Below are 23,211 nucleotides of genomic sequence, written 5' to 3'. Positions count from 1 at the left end.
GTCTGTAAATGATGTAAAGCAGTAGATGAGCTCTCTGTGTGTGTGTGTGTGTGTGTGTGTGTGTGGGTGAGGCATCTATCCCCAGGCAGCAGTCGAAAGGCTGCATCACCTGCTAGAGAAACGTGAGTCTCAGCCTGCACCGTTAAATATTTATCATCCTCTCACGTGACGACACACGCGTACATCCTCCCTCTCGCTCATCCTTTCTCTTTTTTTCCTTCACTTCATTCCTTCGCTTTTCTCCTACATTTTACTTGACTTTCTCTTGCAGTCTCTTAATCTTTTTACATGCTGATAAATTCTCAAATCTGATTGGTCAGAACGTGATGAGTCATTCTGTGCAACAAAGCAATGTTTATATTATTGTCCTCATTATACTACAGATGTGTGTGATGGTTGGTCATTGTCTGTCTTCTGGAAGGAGTCTCCACTGTCAGAGTTTTGTAGAAGGCAGAGACAAAAATGTAAACAAGGCAGAAAGTTCAAGTTTAACTTCTTGCCATCATTCTCATTTACTTTCTTACCCTCTCTCTATAGCTCTCTCTCTCTCTTTTCACTTTCTTTATCATTTATTCCTCTCCGTCTGCCTTCGTTCCACCCAGCGAGTGGATCCTATTCTTCTCTCCTCTCTTTTCTCTGGGTAATTGAAAGAGAAAGTGGTGTATGTGTGTGTGAGTGTATATGAGTAGAAAAGCTACTTTTTAGCATTCACTCCAGGTCCTGCTTCTGTGTGTGTGTGTGTGTGTTACTGTCTTTGTCTTCCGAGCTTCCCCTGCTGTGCCTGTCTGTCAGATTTTGACCCTGACCTTCTCCTTTACCCCTTTGCTAATATTTATTTAATTCCACACAGGCAACGAGGCAGCATTGTGAATAGTAATCAAACCCCGACCTCTGAGATTTATGTTTTTTTTCGTCTCTCTGTCTCAAAAATAATTAGTAAACGAACGAAGACAAAAGCGGATGAAGGCGTTCTGACCGCCGACCGTACAAACCACTTTTACTGAATTATGTACTACAGTGCAGTGTGTTGTGGTAGGAAGTAAAGGGTGGGGCTGATTTCTGATTTGCCCAGACTGTAGATTCAATCATTCATTCATTGTCTATTGGGGCAATTTATTACATTAAATGACATCAGCAGGGATAGAGAAGAAATGAAATGAAATGAAACAGCCTTTATTTGTCACATATACATTACAGCACAGTGAAATTCTTTCTTCGCATATCCCATCCTTGGAGGTTGGGGTCAGAGCGCAGGGTCAGTAATGAATGTGAACAAATATAGATTTCTTCCTTTTTTAAATACCTTTAGAGAAGAAACTAGAAGTAAACAGACATCACTTACACGAAGGGACAAACAGAAGAACCGTGTGCTTTGTACGGTTTGTGTTTGACGTGCTGAATGATAAAATAATCCATTAGACGAATCACATCGGGGAAAATTTTCAAAATAGCGCCTTTCCCTGACCGGGAATCGAACCCGGGCCGCGGCGGTGAGAGCGCCGAATCCTAGCCACTAGACCACCAGGGATGGTGACGTTCGCGATAAAAATAGCCATATGTTCTTATGAGTGTTTACTACAGCGACTGTAAACTCCGTGTTGTTGTACATAGCTCTTTAAAGTAATACTGAATTTAGGTGAATTAAGTAATACTGGCTTTAAGTACTGAATTTTACAACTACTACTTATATTACTGCTGCCTCTATATTATAATCCAACTTAAAGTAATCTATTGTCTTGACTACTTGGGAGTTTCTTTCCTTCCATAGTTTAACCATGCTGACATGCCAGTACTTAGTACACTTATAATACCATTGTTACAATTAATAATAATACTTATGTTACTATTGCTACTACTGCTAATAATGACCGTTATGGATTTATAGAGCACTTTTCCTACACATCAAACATATAGACTCTCATATAGAGTGCTATACAATATTTTAGTGAAATTCAAATGATAAAAAGAAATAAAAAAAAATAAAATAATAATAATCGAATGCACAAAAAAGTATAAAAGAAAAAAATGTCAAGGAACTTATATAACTGTGGGATAGAATTATCCGTAAAATAAAATAAAAAAAATTTTCAAAATATTTTTAAAAAGGTTTTATGTAGAAAATAAAATTAAACAACAGAAGAAATACTTTCACATTAGTATACTATTTTTTAAAAAAATGTAATATATATACAATAATACAATACACACCAAAAAAAATAAAAGCAAGGAATAAATTTGATGTATTTTCTTTATAGTTCTGCCTGGTCGTGTGATCGAAATTGTGAATTTGAAAATTGACATCTTGTCATTTATCCTGATACACCATTCACCACTGGCAACATTTATTTATTTATTTATTTATTTATTTATTTATTTCTGCTTGCCGACTTGGAAATTGGTTTAATTTGGCTTGCGTGGCCAATTTTCTTGCACAGCCATGTTAATTTTGTTAGACAGCCCGGGCGCCAGAGAAAGCCTGACCTCTGAGGGTCAGAGGTGATAATGATGCCGAGACAACGGAGCGCAGGCCTCGTATCGCACAATTACAACTAGATTAGAGACATAATCACGACGTCGAGGCGTCAGAGTCATTTAGGCAAGCAGACAGAAAGGGCTAAAAAAAAAAAAAACTTTCCTCATTTCGCAGATGAAAGCGAGAGAGAGAGAGAGAGAGAAGAGAGGGGGGGAGAAAGGAAGAGATAATGACCCTCTACCCATTTACGTTGCTTTCCCCCTAAAAACACCATCATTATTCTATCCAGCTATTGATTTCCTGCAATCATCGCACTTTGCTTTACGGACGACGGCTCATTTTTCTTCTCTCGTGTTTTTTTTTTTCCTTTACCGGCAAGATGAGATGATTATTCGATGACCGCTCATTTCTTAATTTATTTGATTATAAATATTAAAAAAAATAACACGGCGGATGAAGCAAACACATTTTATTTTGAGGCTGTAATTACACGCAGCCTCCTAGACACATAAGAGCTTATTTAGCATTCAAACACTAAATGACAGCTAGCTATTATTAAGCTCCATGGCCAGCCATTTTGTTTAATGCTTAATCTGCGGTGCTATTAGTTAGCAATCTTTTTATATATGTTTTATGTCAGCCCACTGCATGTATGCAGATGTGTTCCTATTAGAGTGGCCAGCTAGGGTTTGTATCCTTAAATATGAAATTCTTTACCAGCAAGAAATGATCATTCGATGGTTGCTCATTTCTTTCTTTATTTGGTTATAGATTTATTTATTTTTTTAAGCAGTTTCTTTCTTTTTTTGGTTTACGTCAAAGTAATTCTGTCGTGACGGCAGCCTGCCTGAGGCTATTAGAGAGAAAAAAAAACTCCTTGTCTGGCTGAACAGGCAAATCATGTTTATTTTCTATAAGAAAGAAAGAGAGAGAGGGAGAGAGAGAGAGAGAGAGAGAGAAAGAGTGAAATGGTGGATGATTTCAGAAAGTCCACCCACCGTGCATACACAACAGGAAATCGATGGCTCGCAGTGGACCGGCTCATCCCCCTCGCCACTAGGGATGAAATAGTATGGGATGGTTAGGGAGAGAGAGAGAGAGAGAGAGAGAGAAGTGAAGAGAAGAGAAAGACAGGATGAGAGATATCAGCAGGTTTGTGTTTTCGAATCAGGTTACGACCTTTTTTCTTCTTTCGCGTTTCCTTTTCTGTTTATTCCATAAACACTTCTAGTGCTATATATAATTCACACGTCAATACGCCAACGCTTTTAGTTGTTTGCACAGTCACTCTAATCATCTTTTCTTTTTTTTTTTTGGTTCGCCATCCAGTCCTGAGAGCACTTTATATATGAGTGTGTGTGTGTGTGTTACAGCATGGGCTTTTCATCTGAGATTCGATGAGCCATGTCCTCTTTACAGCTGATATATCGAGAGTGCCTCTCTCTCTCTCTCTCTCTCTCTCTCTCTCTCACGCCCTCTCCTTATCCATTCCCTCGCTGAGGGGATTTGCTGTGCTCCAGTGCTTATTAAGATTTAGACCCTGATTTGGGATGTTGCCATGAAAAAAAGGCCCTCAGGCTGGACAGAGGAATTCGAAACATCTCCATTCAGCCACCTATTTAAAGCAAGAGATTGTCACTGCTTCCTGTTGACTCTCTCGGAAAGTTCCGGAAGGTGTGCAAGCGACATATAGTGATACACGTGTGTAACGGAGGCCAGCGGTAGGTGCTGTACAGGTAAACCTCACTCCCCTGGTCTCAAGAGGCAAACTAGCGACTGACGCTAGGGGCTGCAGTCTTCAGCCTCCTTGTCCCATGCTGGAGACCCGCTTGGAGACACTTGGTTAAACTGGGAATAATCCACATCTTATTTTAATACTTGTTTAGCCGTGGCCTGCCAAAATTTATGGTGTATGGTGATGATGAGATCTGAAAATTTTCTTCCCGCTCAAATTCAAGTGCAAACTAAAGCGCTGTTAAAATAAATAAATAAAACCAGTAGGTTTATTAATATAGCTTATTGATGTTAAGACAGGCTGGTTAAGCAGACGAAGTGAAGTGGACTTGAAATGTTTTCAAAGAAAGAAAGAAAGCGTGCCTGGAAGGCATGCCCACGGCTCTTTCCCGTAGGGCAGGACCACTGAAGAACATGGCTTTAGGGAAATCAATCGAATGTGGAGTTGCTAAGCTTAATGTTACTGTGTATTTATTGAAAAGAAGCACTACACTGTGCTTCGTGCTCAAGCTAAGCCCGTGTTAGCACAAATAAAAATAGCTCTAATAATTATTATCGAGTTCTTAAGTTATCCTGACGTATACAGTATACAGCTTTGTATAAAGAAAGCAAAGTATAAAGTATCGATGAATAGACGAGTATAGAAGATGAATATTTTGGTGATCAAAATTACCTCAGAACCTGCTCAATTAAAATCATGTTCCAGGATGATTTATTAATTTAATATGTATTTATGGTTCATGAGGGAAATATGAGCCATTCCTGCATGCAAAACACACCAGGACTTTGATTTGTTCATTTGTTTAGCTGATTAGCGCATTCCTTGGCTAATTAGTCAGTGACTAGCAGAAGAAAAGGTGCGGTTAGCAATTATGGTGCACTGTGTATTTCTTTTCCCTTTCTTCTTTCTCTGGATGCTAACCGAGTGTTGAATCTGTACGCTTACTTTGTTTAAAAGCAGTGTGCTAGCCCTGAGGTGAATGTGTATGTTTGGTTTGAAGCAGTGTGCTAGTGCTGTGTTGAGTCTATACGCTAACTTTATTTTGAAGAAGTATGCTAGCTAAGATAAATCTAGATGCTAAGTTTGGTTTGAAACTGTTTGCTAGCTCTGAGGTGAATTTGTCTGCTAACTCTGAGGTGAATTAGTTTGATATGAATGTTTTGAAGCATTATGCTAGCTCTGAGTTAAGTCATTGTTTTATAGCTGTAAGCTATCTCTGTGTTGAATCTGTACGCTAACTTTGTTTTGAAGCAGTATGCCAGCTCTGAGATGAAACTATGTTGGCTTTAAAGCCGAAAGCTAGCGCAGTGTTGAACCTGTATGCTAATTTTGTTTTGAAGTAGTGAGCTAGCTCTGTGTTGAATCTATGTGCTAAATTTCTTTTAAAGCAGTAAGCTAACTCTGGGTTTCACCTGTATGCTAACTATGTAGAAGATTCTTCTTCAGTTTTTTTGCTCTGTAGGTAACATTAAACCACTATTCGAGCCCCTTTGCTTTACAGTGTCGCGTAAAACATTTGCGAGACGTTTATTAGCATTAGGAGTACAACTTTTTTCACTCCTGCTCCTCTGTCTTGCGACCTCTGCCTCGTCTCTCATAACGAACGACTGCCTTGTAAGGACGGCTTTTTTAGGTCGATGTCCATCTGTAATACGTTCAGGGAGCAGCTTTATGAAATCACAACGAGCAAATGGACGGACCGGGTAGTCACTTAGCACTGAGGGAATCCAACCAACGACCTCCTGAAATATAAGACGCAAACTGCCGGAATCAAATCCCGCTATCATCCAGTTGGCATTCTTATTCTTATTCGGATGTGGAATTCGATTAAACAACCAAGTCTGGCATTTTAAGTCTAAGATTACTTCCTTTAGATAGGATTAGTGCTTTTATCACATTAGTATAGTAAGGGGTATTAAATTTGCACTCTGCTTAGTAATGAGCCTATTTCCTGCACTCTTATGTGTCATTCGTTAATGTTAATGATATAATACTGCTTATTAACATAGATTATGTTAAATATGGACTAAAACATGACAAGATACTGATTATTTTCCAAAACTAGTACAGCCCAAAGTGTGTTATTTCTCCTACACCACAGCCACTTGCCACAGTAACCAAAGGAAAGGTTATCTGGGTGTGATGCTGCGAATTGGCCTTTGGGACTTTCTGCTTCGTTGCTTCTCTTTTTCTAGAACGTTCCCGCAAATGCCTTAATACTTGTGGGCCTTGTAATGGAGAGGAAAGCATACTGAGTGTATGTACATGGAGACCCACAGACCTTTACTAAAAGCATAAGTAAATGCATTAGTGAGAGTATTAATTAACGTGTTATCTGGTGGAATCCGGTTTTAGATGTGTGTGTGTGTGTGTGTTAAAGAGAATTTTTAGTCTGCTGGAAGAGCCAGACATTCATTGAAGTCAATATTGCAATGTTGTCTCCGTTCATTTCTGTTCAAAGCTGCGTCTCAATCAGCTCCCTAGGTAGTGTAAAAGGATCAGTATAGTGTGTGGATGAGTTGGGACACTGATAAGGACTACACTTCGGGACACTCAATTTCCGACATGACTGCTTTCTGGTTGGCTTGGAATAATTAAGTGGATAATTTATCATTAATACTACAGTGATGTTGTATTCTTGAATCTGATTGGTCAGGAGGTGTGTGTGTCATGTGTGGGATGCTACATAATCTAATTTTAATAATAAGTAAATGTGTTGTTTAACAAATAAATATATATCATTTATATCATTAGGAGTCTCCAGTGTCAGCGTTCTGTAGCAGGTGGTGAGTTCTCCACCACAAGGAAACACAACAAGCCGCAGTGTGTGTGTGTGTGTGTGTGTTATTACCTTTGACAGAGGCTGGCGAAGGAGTTCATGTGAAATGTGTGTTAAGGAAAGAAGATGTGACGGTGGTCTTGCTTAGAATCAGAGTTAGACACCATATGGAGACAGGAGCGCTAGTGTTATATGAGGCAGGAGCAGCTCTTGATGTGGTGTGTGTGTGTGTGTGTGTCAGCAGACGCTCCACAGGGCTTATCACACACAGTGCAGAAAGCAACCTGCCCCTGGTGATTACCTACCTCTGTGTGTGTGTGTGAGATTGAGTGTGAGGGTGACTGATTCTCTCAGTAATGATGTCATCCTCAAGGATGTAATTCACAGTAATCTGGTGTGTGATTCTTATTTTCCCTGTCTGAGAGAGCAAGAGGACACCAACACCACCCCCACCTTCCATCTCTCCTTCTTTCTTTCTCTCTCACACCGTCTTTCTTCACTATTTCGCCCAAGGATCAGGTGTTACACTCATGATCAAGTCATGTAGATTTCACACTTGTTAGCACTAAACCTCCCCCTCAGGGTTTGACTGACACTCGATTGCTGGACGGTGAGCTGGGGTCGGGTACTTGGTTGATTTGTGTCATTCTGTCCTTCTTCTTCTTCTTCTTCTTTTTTATTTTAAATTATAGGTTCATTTGTAAGCCTTAATTATTCATTATGAATCTCAGTTATAAATAACAGACATTATCAGTAATAAACATTACTGGCTCAAATATACCATATACACTCAACAAACATTCATTTATGAATTATAAAGTGGGGTACCAAATATCTGGACACTGATCTGACAGAAATATTGTTATTTTTACCACAGGATTTGAGACTACATTAAAACACAGACCTTGATCTTTAATTCGAGGCTATTTTCATGCAAATTGGTTGAACGGTATAAAAATTACAGCACTTTTAATATGTGGTCCAAATGTAAATGGAAAATTGGCTGCTTAGCTCTTTGGTGGTGGTGTGTGTGTGATTCTGTCAGATAAAATCTGGAGTTTAAACCATTTTTGTTTGGAATCTGCTGCTGTTCACTTTCAATATGAAGCCCAAAGAGCTAACATTAGGCTGAAAAATTCCAATGACCCCATTAGAGAGAGAGAGAGAGAGAGAGAGAGAGAGAGGAACATCAGGTATGAATCAACCATTTGGTATCATGGTGAGCACCAAAAAACACCACCAAAAAACCAAAAAAAAAAAAATCCCTGGAAGTGTTGTGTGATGACAGAAGAATTCTCACCCCTTTAAAAAAGATCAAGAATATCTGTGTCAAAGCCAATAATTAAGAGAAAATCTCACCATTGTAAATGCAAAGGATTGAGCTCAAGGGTTTGCCAAAAACACTTCAGGATGGATGAATGAGACAAAGTAAAAACTTGGCAAAGATGAATGATGGGAAAAGAAAGGCATGTTTGAGAGAACGAACTGCTCGCCTCGTCTTACGGCGTGATTGCATATGGCTGCCAATGGAACAGGTTCCCTTGTATTTATTAACGATAGAACTGTTGACAAGAGCAGGATGATGAATCCTGAAGTGTGTAGAGCTATAATCTGTGCTCAGATTCAGCCTTATGCTTCAAAACCCAATTTTGTTGAATGGCACGTCACGTTGATGTATGTCATTTTCTTACTATTACATCATAATATAAGGAATAAAACGCAGTGATGTATGTAATTTATCAGTAAACTAATCACTAATGCTATAGTTGCTTCAAACAGTTTACTTTTCCTCACAGGAATCTCCAGTTAACTCTCTTTTGATATGAATAAGACGCAAAAAATGCAGCTTGTTGTGTTTCTCAGAAAACTTACCTCAGAATGTACCTACACCAGAGACTAAATAAGTTGTTATTAAGCTGTTATTACTGCAGTAGGATGGAATAAAAGCCATTCAGAGTTCTGTGGCAGTAGAAACATAAACCAATCTAACTAATTAACTTTTTGACAGACAGACTGCCTTCTTTCTACTTAAGCAAAGAGCTGAAGCTTGCTAATTAGCGCATTAGCTTTACCTGAGGCGGGCTGTGAAGTTAGAGAACACATTTACCCATTAATCGTGGCACATTATCGATGTTGGAGCGAGACTGACTGTACGGTATTTATTTATTTATTTATTTATTTTCAAAACACAGGTCATGTCTGTTTACTTAGCGCCGGAATAATTTTCTTGTCACCCGAAGTTGTTTGTTCTGAGGACGAAAAGGTGGTAATTGTCAGGAAAAGATTGACTGATTGGATAATGAGGTGCGACGTCTCTGCCGCTTTCTTCACGCCACAGCTAATTAATTCAGGTGTAAAGATTTGTAAACGGTTCATTGTTGTACAGCCTGCAAACTCTCAAAATAAAAAGAAAAAGAAGACACGTTTATTAAATACGGGTAACATAATCGGGCAGAATGAAGCTGGGGATTGAATCCGGGATCGACTCACATGGCAAATAGCAGCGTGTTGTCAGTGGATCGTATTGATCCGAGCACGCTACACAGCATCGTATCTAAAAGCTATCGATTGGCATAAACAAAAAGAACCGAATTCAGAGAGCGGTATGAATTTTTAATATCGCGGGGCCTCCCGAAGCCATCGGAGATGGAGCTTTTCCATGATTCACTACCTGAGTAAGTGCTTATTCAGTCCCGAGGAGGGGGCGCAGATGTCTTCTTTTCAAAAAATGCTAATCGGCAGAAAGGAGTGAAACGTGCACAATTCATTCCCTGATGTTTTCTCCTTGTATGCACTTTGCAGCAGCAAAAAAAAATAAAATAAAAAAATTGAGCCTCCTGGCTAAAAAAAAAAAGTTGCATTGAGTTTATTTTGCTTCAGCACTTAGAGGACAGGATTTGTTTTAGCTTTGTATAAGATGTTCAGAGTTTGTTTCCCCAGGGGATGCTAATAGTCCCTGAGGCAATCCAACACATATACACACACACACACACTTGTACATGGTGTACCGCCAAAATTGAGGTCCTCTCATGGGCCCGATTGAAAATTTCATCCACAGCACTTTCCAGTGCCTGTTTGAGGATACACAGACCCGAATTTCTCCTTCCTACAAGAGAAAAATTAAGGAAATAAAATTAACTGTACATTTAAAGGGATAGATATGTTCTAACCACGGTTTTCTCTGTTGTCGATGCCATTTTCAGTCATTTATGTGGCTCGGGAGTACACAGCTGAAGTGTTTTGCTGCTTGGTGCTTTGCGCTTGAGATCATTGGAGATTTAATAGATTCTCAAGAGTGTGTGTGTGTGTGTGTGTGTGTGGACAGACCGTGGATCAGTGCCAGGCAGGAAGAGCCAGGAAATCCCCAATCAGGGGCCAAATTTGGCTAGAAACAAGGGCACAGTGCCCACTTATCCCACCATCCAACAAGAACAATGTCTCCACTCTAAACTTCATTAAATGCTCTGCTAATCTTCTAAATTCAGGATATATATGATGAACGAGTTACTACGGTAACAACTCACAATTCATTCATTGATTGGCGCCATGCAAATCAGAGCATGGATGAGATTGTTAGAAGAGATAGAAACGAGGCTGTCAAGTAGGGGGTGGGTCATCTTGTGCTGTTGTGGCAAAAAGATGTTTGTGTCAACAGATCATGTTTTAGTGTACACACTTCAGCTCAGACTATGGTGAGCAGTTCAGTTCTGCAAGCACCGAACACAGACATGCTGCACATGAAGGCTCTTCACTTTTATGCAGAGACAAATAAAAGCTGGATAAATCCCAATATCTACATCTGGCTTGGCATTAGCAAGTTGTCAAATTCTTTGCCATTAGCTGACTTCGTATTATGACGTTCTTTGTCCGGTGGGTACTTCTCGAGAAGCCAGACTCGGTTAATTAACCGTTTTTTTTTATTGCGTCGGTTCCCACACAATCCCAGCTCTTATTAGTTAATTAATTTCCTCTTGAGCGAACCCATGCGGTCGACTTGTAATTGAATTCTAAGATGGCATTTTCAATGTGCGTTGTTTGTAATAATGGTATGAGAACATAGACGTGTGGGTGTGGGAAAAGGAGGAGAAGAAAAAGAGTGGCATGTACATGTGTGTGTGTGTGTGTGTGTGTGTGTGCGTGTGAATTTATGAGTGCAGGCCTTGATTAAATCCATGACCTTCAGCGCCCGCACACGCAATCAAGACGAGGGAAAATTCATCATCCCATTGATCCATCAGTTGAATTGCGTTTTGCGACTTGACCTCGCCAAGATAGTCTAATTTGCTCTCCTGGCATGTTCATGCTTTAACTGCATCATGAATTTACAGCCCTACCCCATGACACACTACCCGTATCCTACACACACACCTTCTCTGCCTCTGAACCTAGCAGCAAAGCAATCAAATAAATTTGCCCTCACGGTTCATTAGCATTCGGTCTTGCCCCCCCTTTCCCACACTGGAATTTACATACATGAGAATATTTCTGTTTTATACCAGCTAGTGCCAGGCTAACACCCTTTTCCGAGTACTCCTCTTTTCTTTCTGCTTCCCGTTCGTGAGTGGTGTGGGAAAAAAAAAAAGAGTGTAGCCGAACAAGGCTCCTTAGAGGATTGGAGAAATTGGGCCATCCAAGAAGGCTCAGGGGCAAAGGAGTAAAGAAAACAAGACAGAGAACAGAAGGAACAGTTTTTGGAAACTGTTTTTCTGGATCAATTTTTGTACTTGTAGTCATAAAAGGAAGCTATGTATCATTTAAATTGCTGAAAATGGAGAAGCAAGACTCAGGGATGTCTTGGTCCAGGAGAATCTTGAGCATGGTGGTCTTATGGATGGATGGATGGATGGATGGTCTAAGGAATGTATATAAAGATAGATGGATGGATGATCAAAGGAATGTATATATGGATGGATGGATGGATGGGTGGTCTAAAGTAGAAGTATGAATAGATAGATGCACGACTAAAGATTGTGGGTGGATGGATGGATGTATGGATGGACAGATGATTTAAATGATTGGTGGACATATAAATGCAGACGTATGAATGGACATCTAGTAGCTGTATGGATGAACTGAATGACGGCTGGATGAATGGTTGTTCAGTAAAAAGGACCATGAATTTGATCATAAGCCTGTGATGGGTTGGTACCCTGTCTAGGCTTTGTGCCGCAGGAACCCTGGGATAGTCTTCAGGTTTCCCATGATACTATGTAGAATAAGGAGTACAGAAAATGAATGGATGAATGGGTGAAAGCTTCCAATGTGTCACTAACCTTTGGGCTGTTGTCTGTTTCTTTTCATTGCAGCTTGCAGACCAGGTACCTACAAGGCTTCGGCCAAAGACGCCTACTGCACCAAGTGTCCTCCACACAGCTACTCGCAGCAGGAGAAGGCATCTGAGTGCACATGTGAGAAGGGCTATTATCGCGCTGACATGGACCCTCGATCTATGGCCTGCACTAGTAAGTTGATGGATGTGGACTAGTAGACAGTGTGAAAAAAATAAGCACCTAAGCGGACATAGATATGTTGAGGATGAAGAGAACCCCAGAGGGATCTATAAGTTGAGGAAAAGGAGGGATGGTGAAAGGAAATGGTGGACTTGATTTAACTCTGGCTAAGTGAGCAAGATAAATATTTCAGTGTACACATATGTAGACATTTGCCTATTCTAGTTAGATAGATAAAGAGATAAATAGCAGGCATGAATGATGGACACAGGAAGGAATGATGGGAAGTGGATTTTATTGAAGGTGCCTAGATGACCATATATCAAGATGGTTGGAAGGACTGATGGATAGAAATGACATAGACTGGATGATGGATGGCTGGATGGATGGATAGATAGAGAGATGAGTAGTAGTTGATTGCATGCACTGTAAGGTAGATGATTGGATACCAGTTACAAATAGAATATAAAGATGTCAGTGAAGTCTTATTTATATTTTTATGTGCTTTCAGCTCTCAGTTTGCTAGAGGGCTTTGGGAGGGGGGGTCCACTCTCTCAGTCCTGTTGTGGTCAATTGAGGATGGGCTGTACTGGGAGAATCGATATATATATATATAGGTGGAAGGGTGGAAGTATGAATTCATGATGCATGAATGGGTATGTAGTAGCTAATAGGGTGGATGGATGGATGGATGGATGGATGGGTAAATGGTCTCAGGGAGGTCTAAGGAATGTATATAAAGATGGATGGATGGATAGATGAATGGATGGATGAATGGATTGATGAATGGATGGGTGGTATAAAGATTGGGTGGATGTATAGATAGATGCATGACTGAAAGATGATGGATGGATGGATAGATTGCCTAAAGAATGAGTGAATGTATAAAGGCAAAATGAACAAATGGACACAAAGTAACTGTTTGGATGAACTGAGAGATAATGCATGGATATATGGATGGATGGATGGATAGGTGGTATAAAGGTTGGATGGATATATGGATAGATGCATAACTGAAAGTTGATGGATGGCTGGATGGATGGATGGATGGATGGATGGATCGTATAAAGGTTGGTTGGATATATGGATAGATGCATAACTGAAAGATAATGGATGGATGGATGGATGGATGGATGGATAGGTGGTATAAAGGTTGGATGGATATATGGATAGATGCATAACTGAAAGTTGATGGATGGATGGATGGATGGATGGATGGATGGATGGATCGTATAAAGGTTGGTTTTATATATGGATAGATGCATAACTGAAAGATGATGGCTGGATGGATGGATGGATGGATGGATGGATGGATGCATGGATGGATGGATGGATGAATGGATGGATGGTTTAAAGATGGGTGAATGAATGAAGGCATAGATGCAGGAATGGACAAATAGTAGATGGATGGATAAATGAATGGATGAATGGTTTAAAGATGGGTGAATGAATGAAGGCATAGATGCAGGAATGGACAAATAGTTGATGGATGGATGGATGGATAGGTGGTATAAAGGTTGGTTGGATGTATGGATAGATGCATGACTGAAAGATGATGGATGAATGGATGGATGGATGGACTGATAGGTGGTATAAAGGTTTGGTGGATGTATAGATAGATGATAGAAACATGATGGATGGATGGATGGATGAATGGATGAACAGAAATCTAGTAGCTGTATGGATGAACTGAATGATGGATGGGTGGATGGGTATACTGTAAAATAGATGAATGAAATGAAAATAAAACAGGTGTATGGATGAACAGATCTATGGCTGGAGGAGAAAATTTTCACAGATGCATTGAGAGCTTATTACTAAGTGACTATTACATCATTGCCTGATAATGCTTATTCAGGGCATTTACAGAGTTCATGAGATCACTCTATTGACTGGTAGTAGGAATAGGGCAGTGGGGGTGGGGTAGTTAGTATTTGGGGGGAGGGATTAATGGGTGTTTGAGATTGACTTATTAAATGAACAAGATGGGATGATGCAAATATTTTAATCATTTTAGTCATCTCTGATTCTTCCATAACAGTAGAGGAACTCAATTAACAGATCCACTGCATTGATAATACAAGTCACGCATACTGACTTGTGTATGCATGTTCATAATGACCTTCAGCTATAACACTCACACACATGAGCATAGGTGTTATCACTTGCCCAAGAGCTCTAATGCAATAATCCAAAGAATTCAGCAGTGGGAGAAAAAAGTGTGTGTGTGTGTGTGTTTGCTGAGACATGGAAATCATGTGCCAGGAAGCAACAATAATGTGCTAATCGAATCACTCCCATTTGTGACATGCACTAGACAAAAGGACGCTGATACACGCAGCATGCCTGCTGCAGAGCTGAGGAGACTCACACACACACTCACACACACACACACACATACACACAAAACCATACAGTGCCAAGCAAGTATAAAATTGAGAATCAGAGAAAGAAAAATGATTCAGTAGGCGAGAATCAGCCACACACAAAATTGTGGATGAAATGAGTCAGACGAGCTAATGATTCAGGACTCAAATACACACATTTCAGAATCAAATACAGCAACACACACACATACACACATGCACACACACATACTCTTGGGAATCAAATAATGAGTCAGAGGAGAACAAATGAATCAGAAGAAGAGACTCAAATACACATACAGGTTTGAGAATCAAATAAAGAGTCAGGGGAGAAATGAATCAGAAAAAGTGAATCAATCACACATTTGAGAATTCAAATTTTCTCAGAAAAAGAAAATAATTGAGAGTAACACAAATAAAAATATTAAAAGCAAAAAAGTCAGATTTATCAGAAGGAGAGCATACACACACACACACACAGTAAGAGGTGTGGCGATGTAAGTGGTGTGCATGATTTGTAGGTCTTCAGGGAGCTCTGTTCATTTATCTTAGCCTGTAGATCTGATAAAATGTCATCACCATGGCCAGTTAAACCCTCCCTCCTTCTCCTTCACCAGTTCTTTCTTCCTCTCCTCCATCATGTCTGTTTTTCTATTTAATCTAGATGAAAAGAGACAGCTTTCAGTCTTCATGAACAATACTGAGCCGTTTTGATTAGGCCAGTGGGTCACACTGTGCTGATATCTGAACTTTTTATGGTATTTCTTCTGTCTTTTTCTTTTTTTCTGCTTGTCTGTGTAGCTTTCTCTTTTTTCTATTCACTCACACATACTATGTCTCTTCCTCAGGGCCTCCATCAGCTCCAGAAAATGGCATCTCCACGCTAAATGATACATCTGTTGTGCTGGAGTGGCGTCCTCCGAGAGACAGCGGCGGGCGCAGTGACCTTGCCTATAACGTGCACTGCAGGAAGTGTGCACCAGACGGCAGGAAGTGCGGCCCGTGTGGAGGCGGCGTTCACTTCACGCCACGGCAGTTTGGCCTCGATGCAATGAAAGTGCTTGTGTCTGGCCTTCTTCCTAACACCGACTACGTGTTTAGTATCGAGGCGATCAATGGTGTCTCTGATCTGAGTCCGAGTCCGAAACAGCAGCTCACCATCAACATTACCACTGGCCAGACAGGTACAACCTGCTATTTATTTTGAAATGAGTCCAAACACATTTCAAAACATACTAATTTTTGTTCAAGGTTATGATTTTCTTTAGCAGCAGAACACTGAAAGCTGTGTAATAGGTTTATGGATGTGTATTGGGAAACGTCCACCTCTGACTATCCACTCACTCATGCTCAAGGGCCTTTTATTGTAGCTTTTTGTTGTACTTAGAGCCTCTTTAAAGATTTGAACCACAGGCTAGAGGCTTAACCACGACCTCAAAGCATGAAGATCAACAACTCTTGTATTCATCACATTCCTCTATTTATAATGTCTTATTTATATTCACTTGTAGATTCTTCTACATGCTTTAGTAATAATGCTAGTAGTAAGTGTGAAAATCCTCTGGTTATGTAGTCAAGTTAAATAGATAGTCTAAAGAAGAGCTGGCTGGATGAATGGATTGTCATTTGACAACTGAGCTGTTTAACTAGAAGATGGATGGATGGATAGATAGGAATTGCAGCTAAATGGAGAAAATGATGAATGGATGGATGCATGGTTACAAGAATAGATGGCTGGATATATTTATGCCAGTTGAATGGATGAACTGAAAGATAGATGGATGGAGAGATGGGTGGATGGATATATGGCAGGTAAATGAACAAAGTGAAATATAAACTGATGGATAGACAGCAGCTGAATTGATTAACCTGAAGATGGATGGATGGATGGATGGATTGACAGATAAATGGATGGATGAATGGTTGAATGGATAGATATATTATTGTCTGAACAATAGATGGATAGATGGATAAATGGACAGACAGATAAATGGATGGTATAATGAATGAATAAATGGTATTGAGTATGAATGGATAGTTAGATGGATGAAACAGGGATGACTGGATATATGGTTAATGAATGAATGGATGGATGGATGGATGGATGGTATAATGAATGGATAAGTAGTCTAGAATAAGAATTGATTACTAGATGGAAGAAACAGGGACAAATTGACATATGGTAGCTGAATAGATGAACTGATGGATGGATGGACAGATAAATGGATGGATGAATGGTCAAATGAAAAGATAAATAAATTGTTGTATAGTTGATCTGAAGGATGGATGGATAGACGAAATGATTGCTGTATGGATGGTTGAATGGATAGATAGATATATTATTGTATAGTTTGTTTGAATGATGTATGAATGTATGGATGGATGGATGGGTGGATGGATGGATGAATGGTATAATGAACAGATGAGTGGTCTAGAGTATGAATGGATCACTAGATGGATGAAATAGGGACAAATGGACATATGGTAGCTGAATGTATGAATTGAAGGATAGATGGATGGATGGATGGATGGATGGATGGATGGATGGATGGATGGATGGATGGATGGATGGATAAATAGATGGATGAATGTTCAAATGGAAAGATAGATACAGTGAGGGAAAAAATTATTTGATCCCCTGCTGATTTTGTACGTTTGCCCACTGACAAAGAAATGATCAGTCTGTAATTTTAAAGGTAGGTTTATCTGAACAGTGAGAGACAGAATAACAACAAAAAAATCCAGAACATTTCAAAAAAGTTATACATTGATTTGCATTTTATTGAGTGAAATAAGTATTTGACCCCTTTGCAAAACATGACTTAGTACTTGGTGGCAAACCCTTGTTGGCAATCACAGACGTCAGACATTTCTTGCAGTCAGCCATCAGGTTTGCACACATCTCACATCTCAAGGAATTTGGGCCCACTCCTCTTTGCATCCACGACCCATTTACAATGCCCTGGCTGAGGGAAGGATGTTCTCACTCAAGATTTGATGGTACATGGCTCCGTCCATCGTCCCTTTGATGCGGTGCGGTTGTCCTGTCCCCTTAGCAGAAAAACACCCCCAAAGCATAATGTTTCTGCCTCCATGGTGGGGATGGTCTTCTTGGAGTCATAGGCACCATTCATTCTCCTCCAAACACGGCGAGTTGAGTTGATGCCAAAGAGCTGGATTTTGGTCTCATTTGACCACATGACCTCTGAATCATTCAGATGTTCACTGGGAAACTTCAGATGAGCCTGTACATGTGCTTTCTTTAGCAGGGGGACCTTGCGGGCGCTACTGGATTTCAGTCTTTCACGGCGTAGTGTGTTACCAATTGTTTTCTTGGTGACTATGGTCCCAGCTGCCTTGAGGTCATTGACAAAATCCTCCAGTGTAATTCTGGGCTGATTCCTCACCGTTCTCATGATCATTGAAACTCCATGAGGTGAGATCTTGCATGGAGCCCCAGACCGAGGAAGATTGACAGTCCTTTTGTGTTTCTTCCATTTGGGAATAATCGCACCAACTGTTGTCACCTTCTCACCAAGCTGTTGGCGATGGTCTTGTAGCTCATTCCAGCCTTGTGTAGGTCTACAATCTTGTCCCTGACGTCCATGGACAGCTCTTTGGTCTTGGCCATGATGGAGAGTTTGGAATCAGATTGATTGCTTCCTTCTGTGGACAGGTGTCTTTCATACAGTTAAGGAGCTGAGATTAAGAACACCCTCCGAGAGTGCTCCTACTGTAATCTCAGCTCCTTACCTGTATAAAAGACACCTGGGAGCCAGAAATCTTTCTGATTGATAGGGGGTCAAATACTTATTTCATTCATTAAAATGCAAATCAATGTAGAACTTTTCTGAAATGTGTTTTTCTGGATTTTTTTGTTGTTATTCTGTCTCTCACTGTTCAAATACACCGACCATTAAAATTACAGACTGATCATTTCTTTGTCAGTGGGCAAACGTACAAAATCAGCAGGGAATCAAATAATTTTTTCCCTCACTGTAAATTGTCTGTTGTACAGCTGGTCTGAAGGATAGATAGATGAAGGAAATGATTGCTGGATGGATAGATGAATGAATGGATGAATAGATAGATATATTATTGTCTGAACGATGAATGGATGGATGGATGGATGGTATAATGAATAGATGAATGGTCTAGAGTATGAATGGATAGCTAGATGGACGAAACAGAATCAACATATGGTTGCTAAATAGATGAACTGAAGGATGTATGAATGGATGGATGGATGGATGTTAGTATGAAATCCTTCATAGTAGGCTCACCCAAATTAAAAATCGGTCCCTCTACCTGACTCACTGACCCATAAGCCCTTGAATTGGGACACTTCTAGACTCATCAGCTGACTGGATACATTTCTGTGGTAATGTAGAAACTAGAAGCTCAGTGTGCTGCTGATTGTGACTGGCACTTCAGACTTGGAGTAATGCCCAGTCTTTCCATCATCATTTGGATCGTCATTCTTTTGTATCAGTATGGATGGAGATAAATGTGTGTGACGGACACCGGGGTCATAAATATGCATAAGGATTCTGCAGAAGAGGAGGAGATAAACTCTAGCTGAGGGTAAAACGAGTCAATGAGTCGTTCTGAATACTTAGTGAAACGTGGCCATTGGGTCTAACCATATATATACTGTATATATATGTATATACACAATAATCGAATATGGGTTTTTGATTATTTTATATATGTTACAATTAGATAAATGTGTATGCTGTAAGCATCTAAGTACATAGAGAGAGAGAGAGAGAGAGAGAGAGAAATGAAGAGAGAGAGGTGTTATTGGACCGGAACAGTCAGGTGCCAACGTAGGAGTGTAATTACATGCTGGAGTGTGGACAACACCTTCCTGAGGCTGTGTGTGTGTGTGTGTGTGTGTGTAAGAGAACGAGAGAAATTTTTACTTTTGAAGGAAACATCTGAAAAGAAAGGGATTTCAAATAAACAATAGTTATTTAGCACTTTAACTACATGATAATCTCTCTCTCTCTCTCTCTCTCACACACACACACACACACACACACACACATGGCTTGTTTAAATATTTCTAGATAAAATTTCAGAATGCATCAACACCTCCATGCTGTGCTGTTTATTCTGCTGTAATTTCTCATTAAGAAATGTCTGCAATCAATTTCAATTACAAAATCTATTACTCTTTGTCTCTTTCTCTGTCTTTCTCTCGCTCTCTTTGTCTGTCTGTCCCTCTTTCTTTCTCTCTCTATCAGTGAGTGTGATTCTGAAAGAGAGGAAGAGTAAAGATAGCATCACTCTGGCATGGCAGGGACCGGACAGACCCAACGGAGTCATCGTCGAATATGAAGTCATCTATTATGAGAAGGTAATATTCTTCTCTTCTCTTCTCTTCCCTTCAATGTACATCTTCTCTTCTCTTCTCTTCTCTTCTCTTCTCTTCTCTTCCCTTCAATGTACATCTTCTCTTCTCTTCTCTTCCCTTCAATGTACATCTTCTCTTCTCTTCTCTTCCCTTCAATGTACATCTTCTCTTCTCTTCTCTTCTCTTCTCTTCTCTTCTCTTCTCTTCTCTTCTCTTCCCTTCAATGTACATCTTCTCTTCTCTTCTCTTCTCTTCTCTTCTCTTCTCTTCTCTTCTCTTCCCTTCAATGTACATCTTCTCTTCTCTTCTCTTCTCTTCCCTTCAATGTACATCTTCTCTTCTCTTCTCTTCTCTTCTCTTCTCTTCTCTTCTCTTCTCTTCTCTTCTCTTCCCTTCAATGTACATCTTCTCTTCTCTTCTCTTCCCTTCAATGTACATCTTCTCTTCTCTTCTCTTCTCTTCTCTTCTCTTCTCTTCCCTTCAATGTACATCTTCTCTTCTCTTCTCTTCTCTTCTCTTCTCTTCTCTTCTCTTCTCTTCCCTTCAATGTACATCTTCTCTTCTCTTCTCTTCTCTTCTCTTCTCTTCTCTTCTCTTCCCTTCAATGTACATCTTCTCTTCTCTTCTCTTCTCTTCTCTTCTCTTCTCTTCTCTTCTCTTCCCTTCAATGTACATCTTCTCTTCTCTTCTCTTCTCTTCTCTTCTCTTCTCTTCTCTTCTCTTCTCTTCTCTTCCCTTCAATGTACATCTTCTCTTCTCTTCTCTTCTCTTCCCTTCAATGTACATCTTCTCTTCTCTTCTCTTCTCTTCTCTTCTCTTCTCTTCTCTTCTCTTCTCTTCTCTTCTATGTACATCTTCTCTTCTCTTCTCTTCTCTTCTCTTCTCTTCTCTTCTCTTCTCTTCTCTTCTCTTCTCTTCTCTTCTCTCCAGAAGATGGGTGGACCATCCACCCATTCTCTTCTCTTTCCTCATTTTCTCTTCTCACCTTTCCTGTCCTCTCCGTTCCTTTCCTTTCCTTTCTTTTCCTCTCCTCTCCTCTCTTCTCTTCTCTTCTCTTCTCTTCTCTTCTCTTCTCTTCTCTTCTCTTCTCTTCTCTTCTTTCCTATCCTTTCCTCTTCTCTGTACATATCATCTTCTTTTCTCTTCTTTTGTATTCTTCCTTTCTCATTTTCTTCTCTTCTCTTCTCTTCTCTTCTCTTCTCTTCTCTTCTCTTCTCTTCTCTTCTCTTCACATCTGTTTTCTTCTCTTCTCTTAAATTGTCTGTACTTGTCATCTAACCACCCATTCTTCCATCCATCAATCCATCCATCCATCCTTTAGACCATCCATCCACCCATTCAACTGCCATCCATCCATCCATCCATAAATCTTCTGACTGCTCATTTTCTCATCTCATCATGCCTCTTTGCTCCTCATTTCTTTTGTGTCATTTCCTTGTCTCTTTTTCACTTCATCTTCCAAGTTTTTCTTTACCACTCCTCCTTCCTATCCCGGGGCTCTAACACTTCTTTCCACATACAAAACCATGCTTTTAGTGCTTTTAGAGCCATAGTGTGATCGTAGAATGACAGCAGGGTGTCGCGGAGCCGTGGGGTGGCGTGAAAACGTTCTCACTTTAATGAGCACCGACACTGACACAAAGCCTCAGGACAACAGAATGAACCTCGGCTTAACACACAGAACGTGCGCTACACTTCCCAAACGTCTGAGGCCAGGAAGCACTTTTATTCGCTCAATTATTAAAAGCAGAAGCAATCATTTTAATATTTATGAAAGCACTTTACATCACCCCTCACTAATCGGCAAAAATGGGTTCTTCCTAACCAGGAATAACTGTTTAGTAATAAACCTGTTCTATTAGTTTGGAGTGCTATAATAAACAAATAAAAAGAAGTTTTGTTATATGCAGAATATTTCACAGAAATTATGACAGTAAATAATTTTTTAAAAATAATGTAATTGCTGTATGAAAATTTAGTTTTAAACATATTTTTTAAATATTATTGTGATTAAAAAAGTAATAATAAATACAATAAAATAAATAAATTAATACAAACACACAACCTTGATCCATTATTAAAATATTTTATTCAAAGAAAAACATTGCATATAAAATGTAAAATGTCTAAGTTTAGTCTAGATTTAGTTGAACTTAAATCTATTTTAAATATTTATTTAATTTTTTTAAAAAATAAATTGCTTTTTAGGAGAATAAACAGCACAACATCTTTACTTATTTATTTATTTATTTATTGTGGAATGACCTTTTTTTTTGCATTTTCTTGCATTTTAAAAACAAAACTAACAAAAAACAGTCACTGGAGATTTCTTTCAAAAACTCACCAACAAACATTTCCATAAAGAAAACTCTCAACAATTACAGACGTTTTGGTTTGTTTGTTTGTTTGTTTGTTTGTTTCATGCAGCATCCACTGTACTAAGTAAACTGTTGAATAGCTGTTATAGAAAATGAATGAAGCGCTTCCGACCAATCAGAATTGAGCATTTACTAAAGTGCTGCGTGAAGCAAAGGTTTAAACATCGCTAGTTCGGTTAGCGTACATCCTTCTCGACCGGTTGGAGCGCGAGTGTGTCGAGGAGCAGGACGGACCCAGACGCCGGATTAAGCGTGATTATGGGTTATGAGTTTATATTGAATATGCAGATGGGTGTCTGGCACAGAGGAGTCTGTGGCAGATGGTGTGACACACACACACACACACACACACACTTGCTCGTTCTGGGTTCATTAGGTGGCGGAATGCCCCGTTGGAGTAAATGGAATCGGCTGCACGTACAGCTAGACTGAAGCTTGAGTGACAGCCGGTGCCATTTTGATTTCTCAGTGGACATTTGCTTTGTATGCTTAGCGCTTAGCTTATACACTCTGAACAAACATGTTAAATACACACACACAGACACACACTACATCATCTCGAGTGCCAGATGTTGACATTCTACCCACTCAGTACGAACATCCGACACACTGGTGACGGGAAACTGATCTAATATTTTGAATCTGATGAAGATACACAAGAGCTCTCTGCT

The 23,211-nt window shown here is 39.7% G+C and overlaps 1 protein-coding gene and 1 non-coding gene across 3 annotated transcripts in view; one reads left to right on the top strand and one right to left on the bottom strand.

Annotated features, from left to right (window-relative positions):
- Positions 1 to 23,211, top strand: part of epha4b (eph receptor A4b) — a 97,842-nt gene that overhangs the window by 32,249 nt on the left and 42,382 nt on the right. For both annotated transcript variants that reach the window (XM_058395626.1, XM_058395627.1), the window contains exons 4-6: positions 12,294 to 12,449; positions 15,652 to 15,987; positions 20,053 to 20,165. In XM_058395626.1, coding sequence (XP_058251609.1) covers positions 12,294 to 12,449; positions 15,652 to 15,987; positions 20,053 to 20,165 — 605 coding nt within the window. The remainder of the gene's footprint in view (positions 1 to 12,293; positions 12,450 to 15,651; positions 15,988 to 20,052; positions 20,166 to 23,211) is intronic.
- On the bottom strand, positions 1,457 to 1,528 carry trnae-cuc (transfer RNA glutamic acid (anticodon CUC)). Its single transcript has one exon. It is a non-coding gene; the product is annotated as a tRNA-Glu (tRNA).

The sequence above is a fragment of the Hemibagrus wyckioides genome, linkage group LG07, assembly GCF_019097595.1.
Source record: "Hemibagrus wyckioides isolate EC202008001 linkage group LG07, SWU_Hwy_1.0, whole genome shotgun sequence".
In the NCBI taxonomy this organism is placed as follows: domain Eukaryota; kingdom Metazoa; phylum Chordata; class Actinopteri; order Siluriformes; family Bagridae; genus Hemibagrus; species Hemibagrus wyckioides.
Note: the sequence above shows the minus strand (reverse complement) of the source record. Positions and strands in the feature narration are given on the sequence as shown.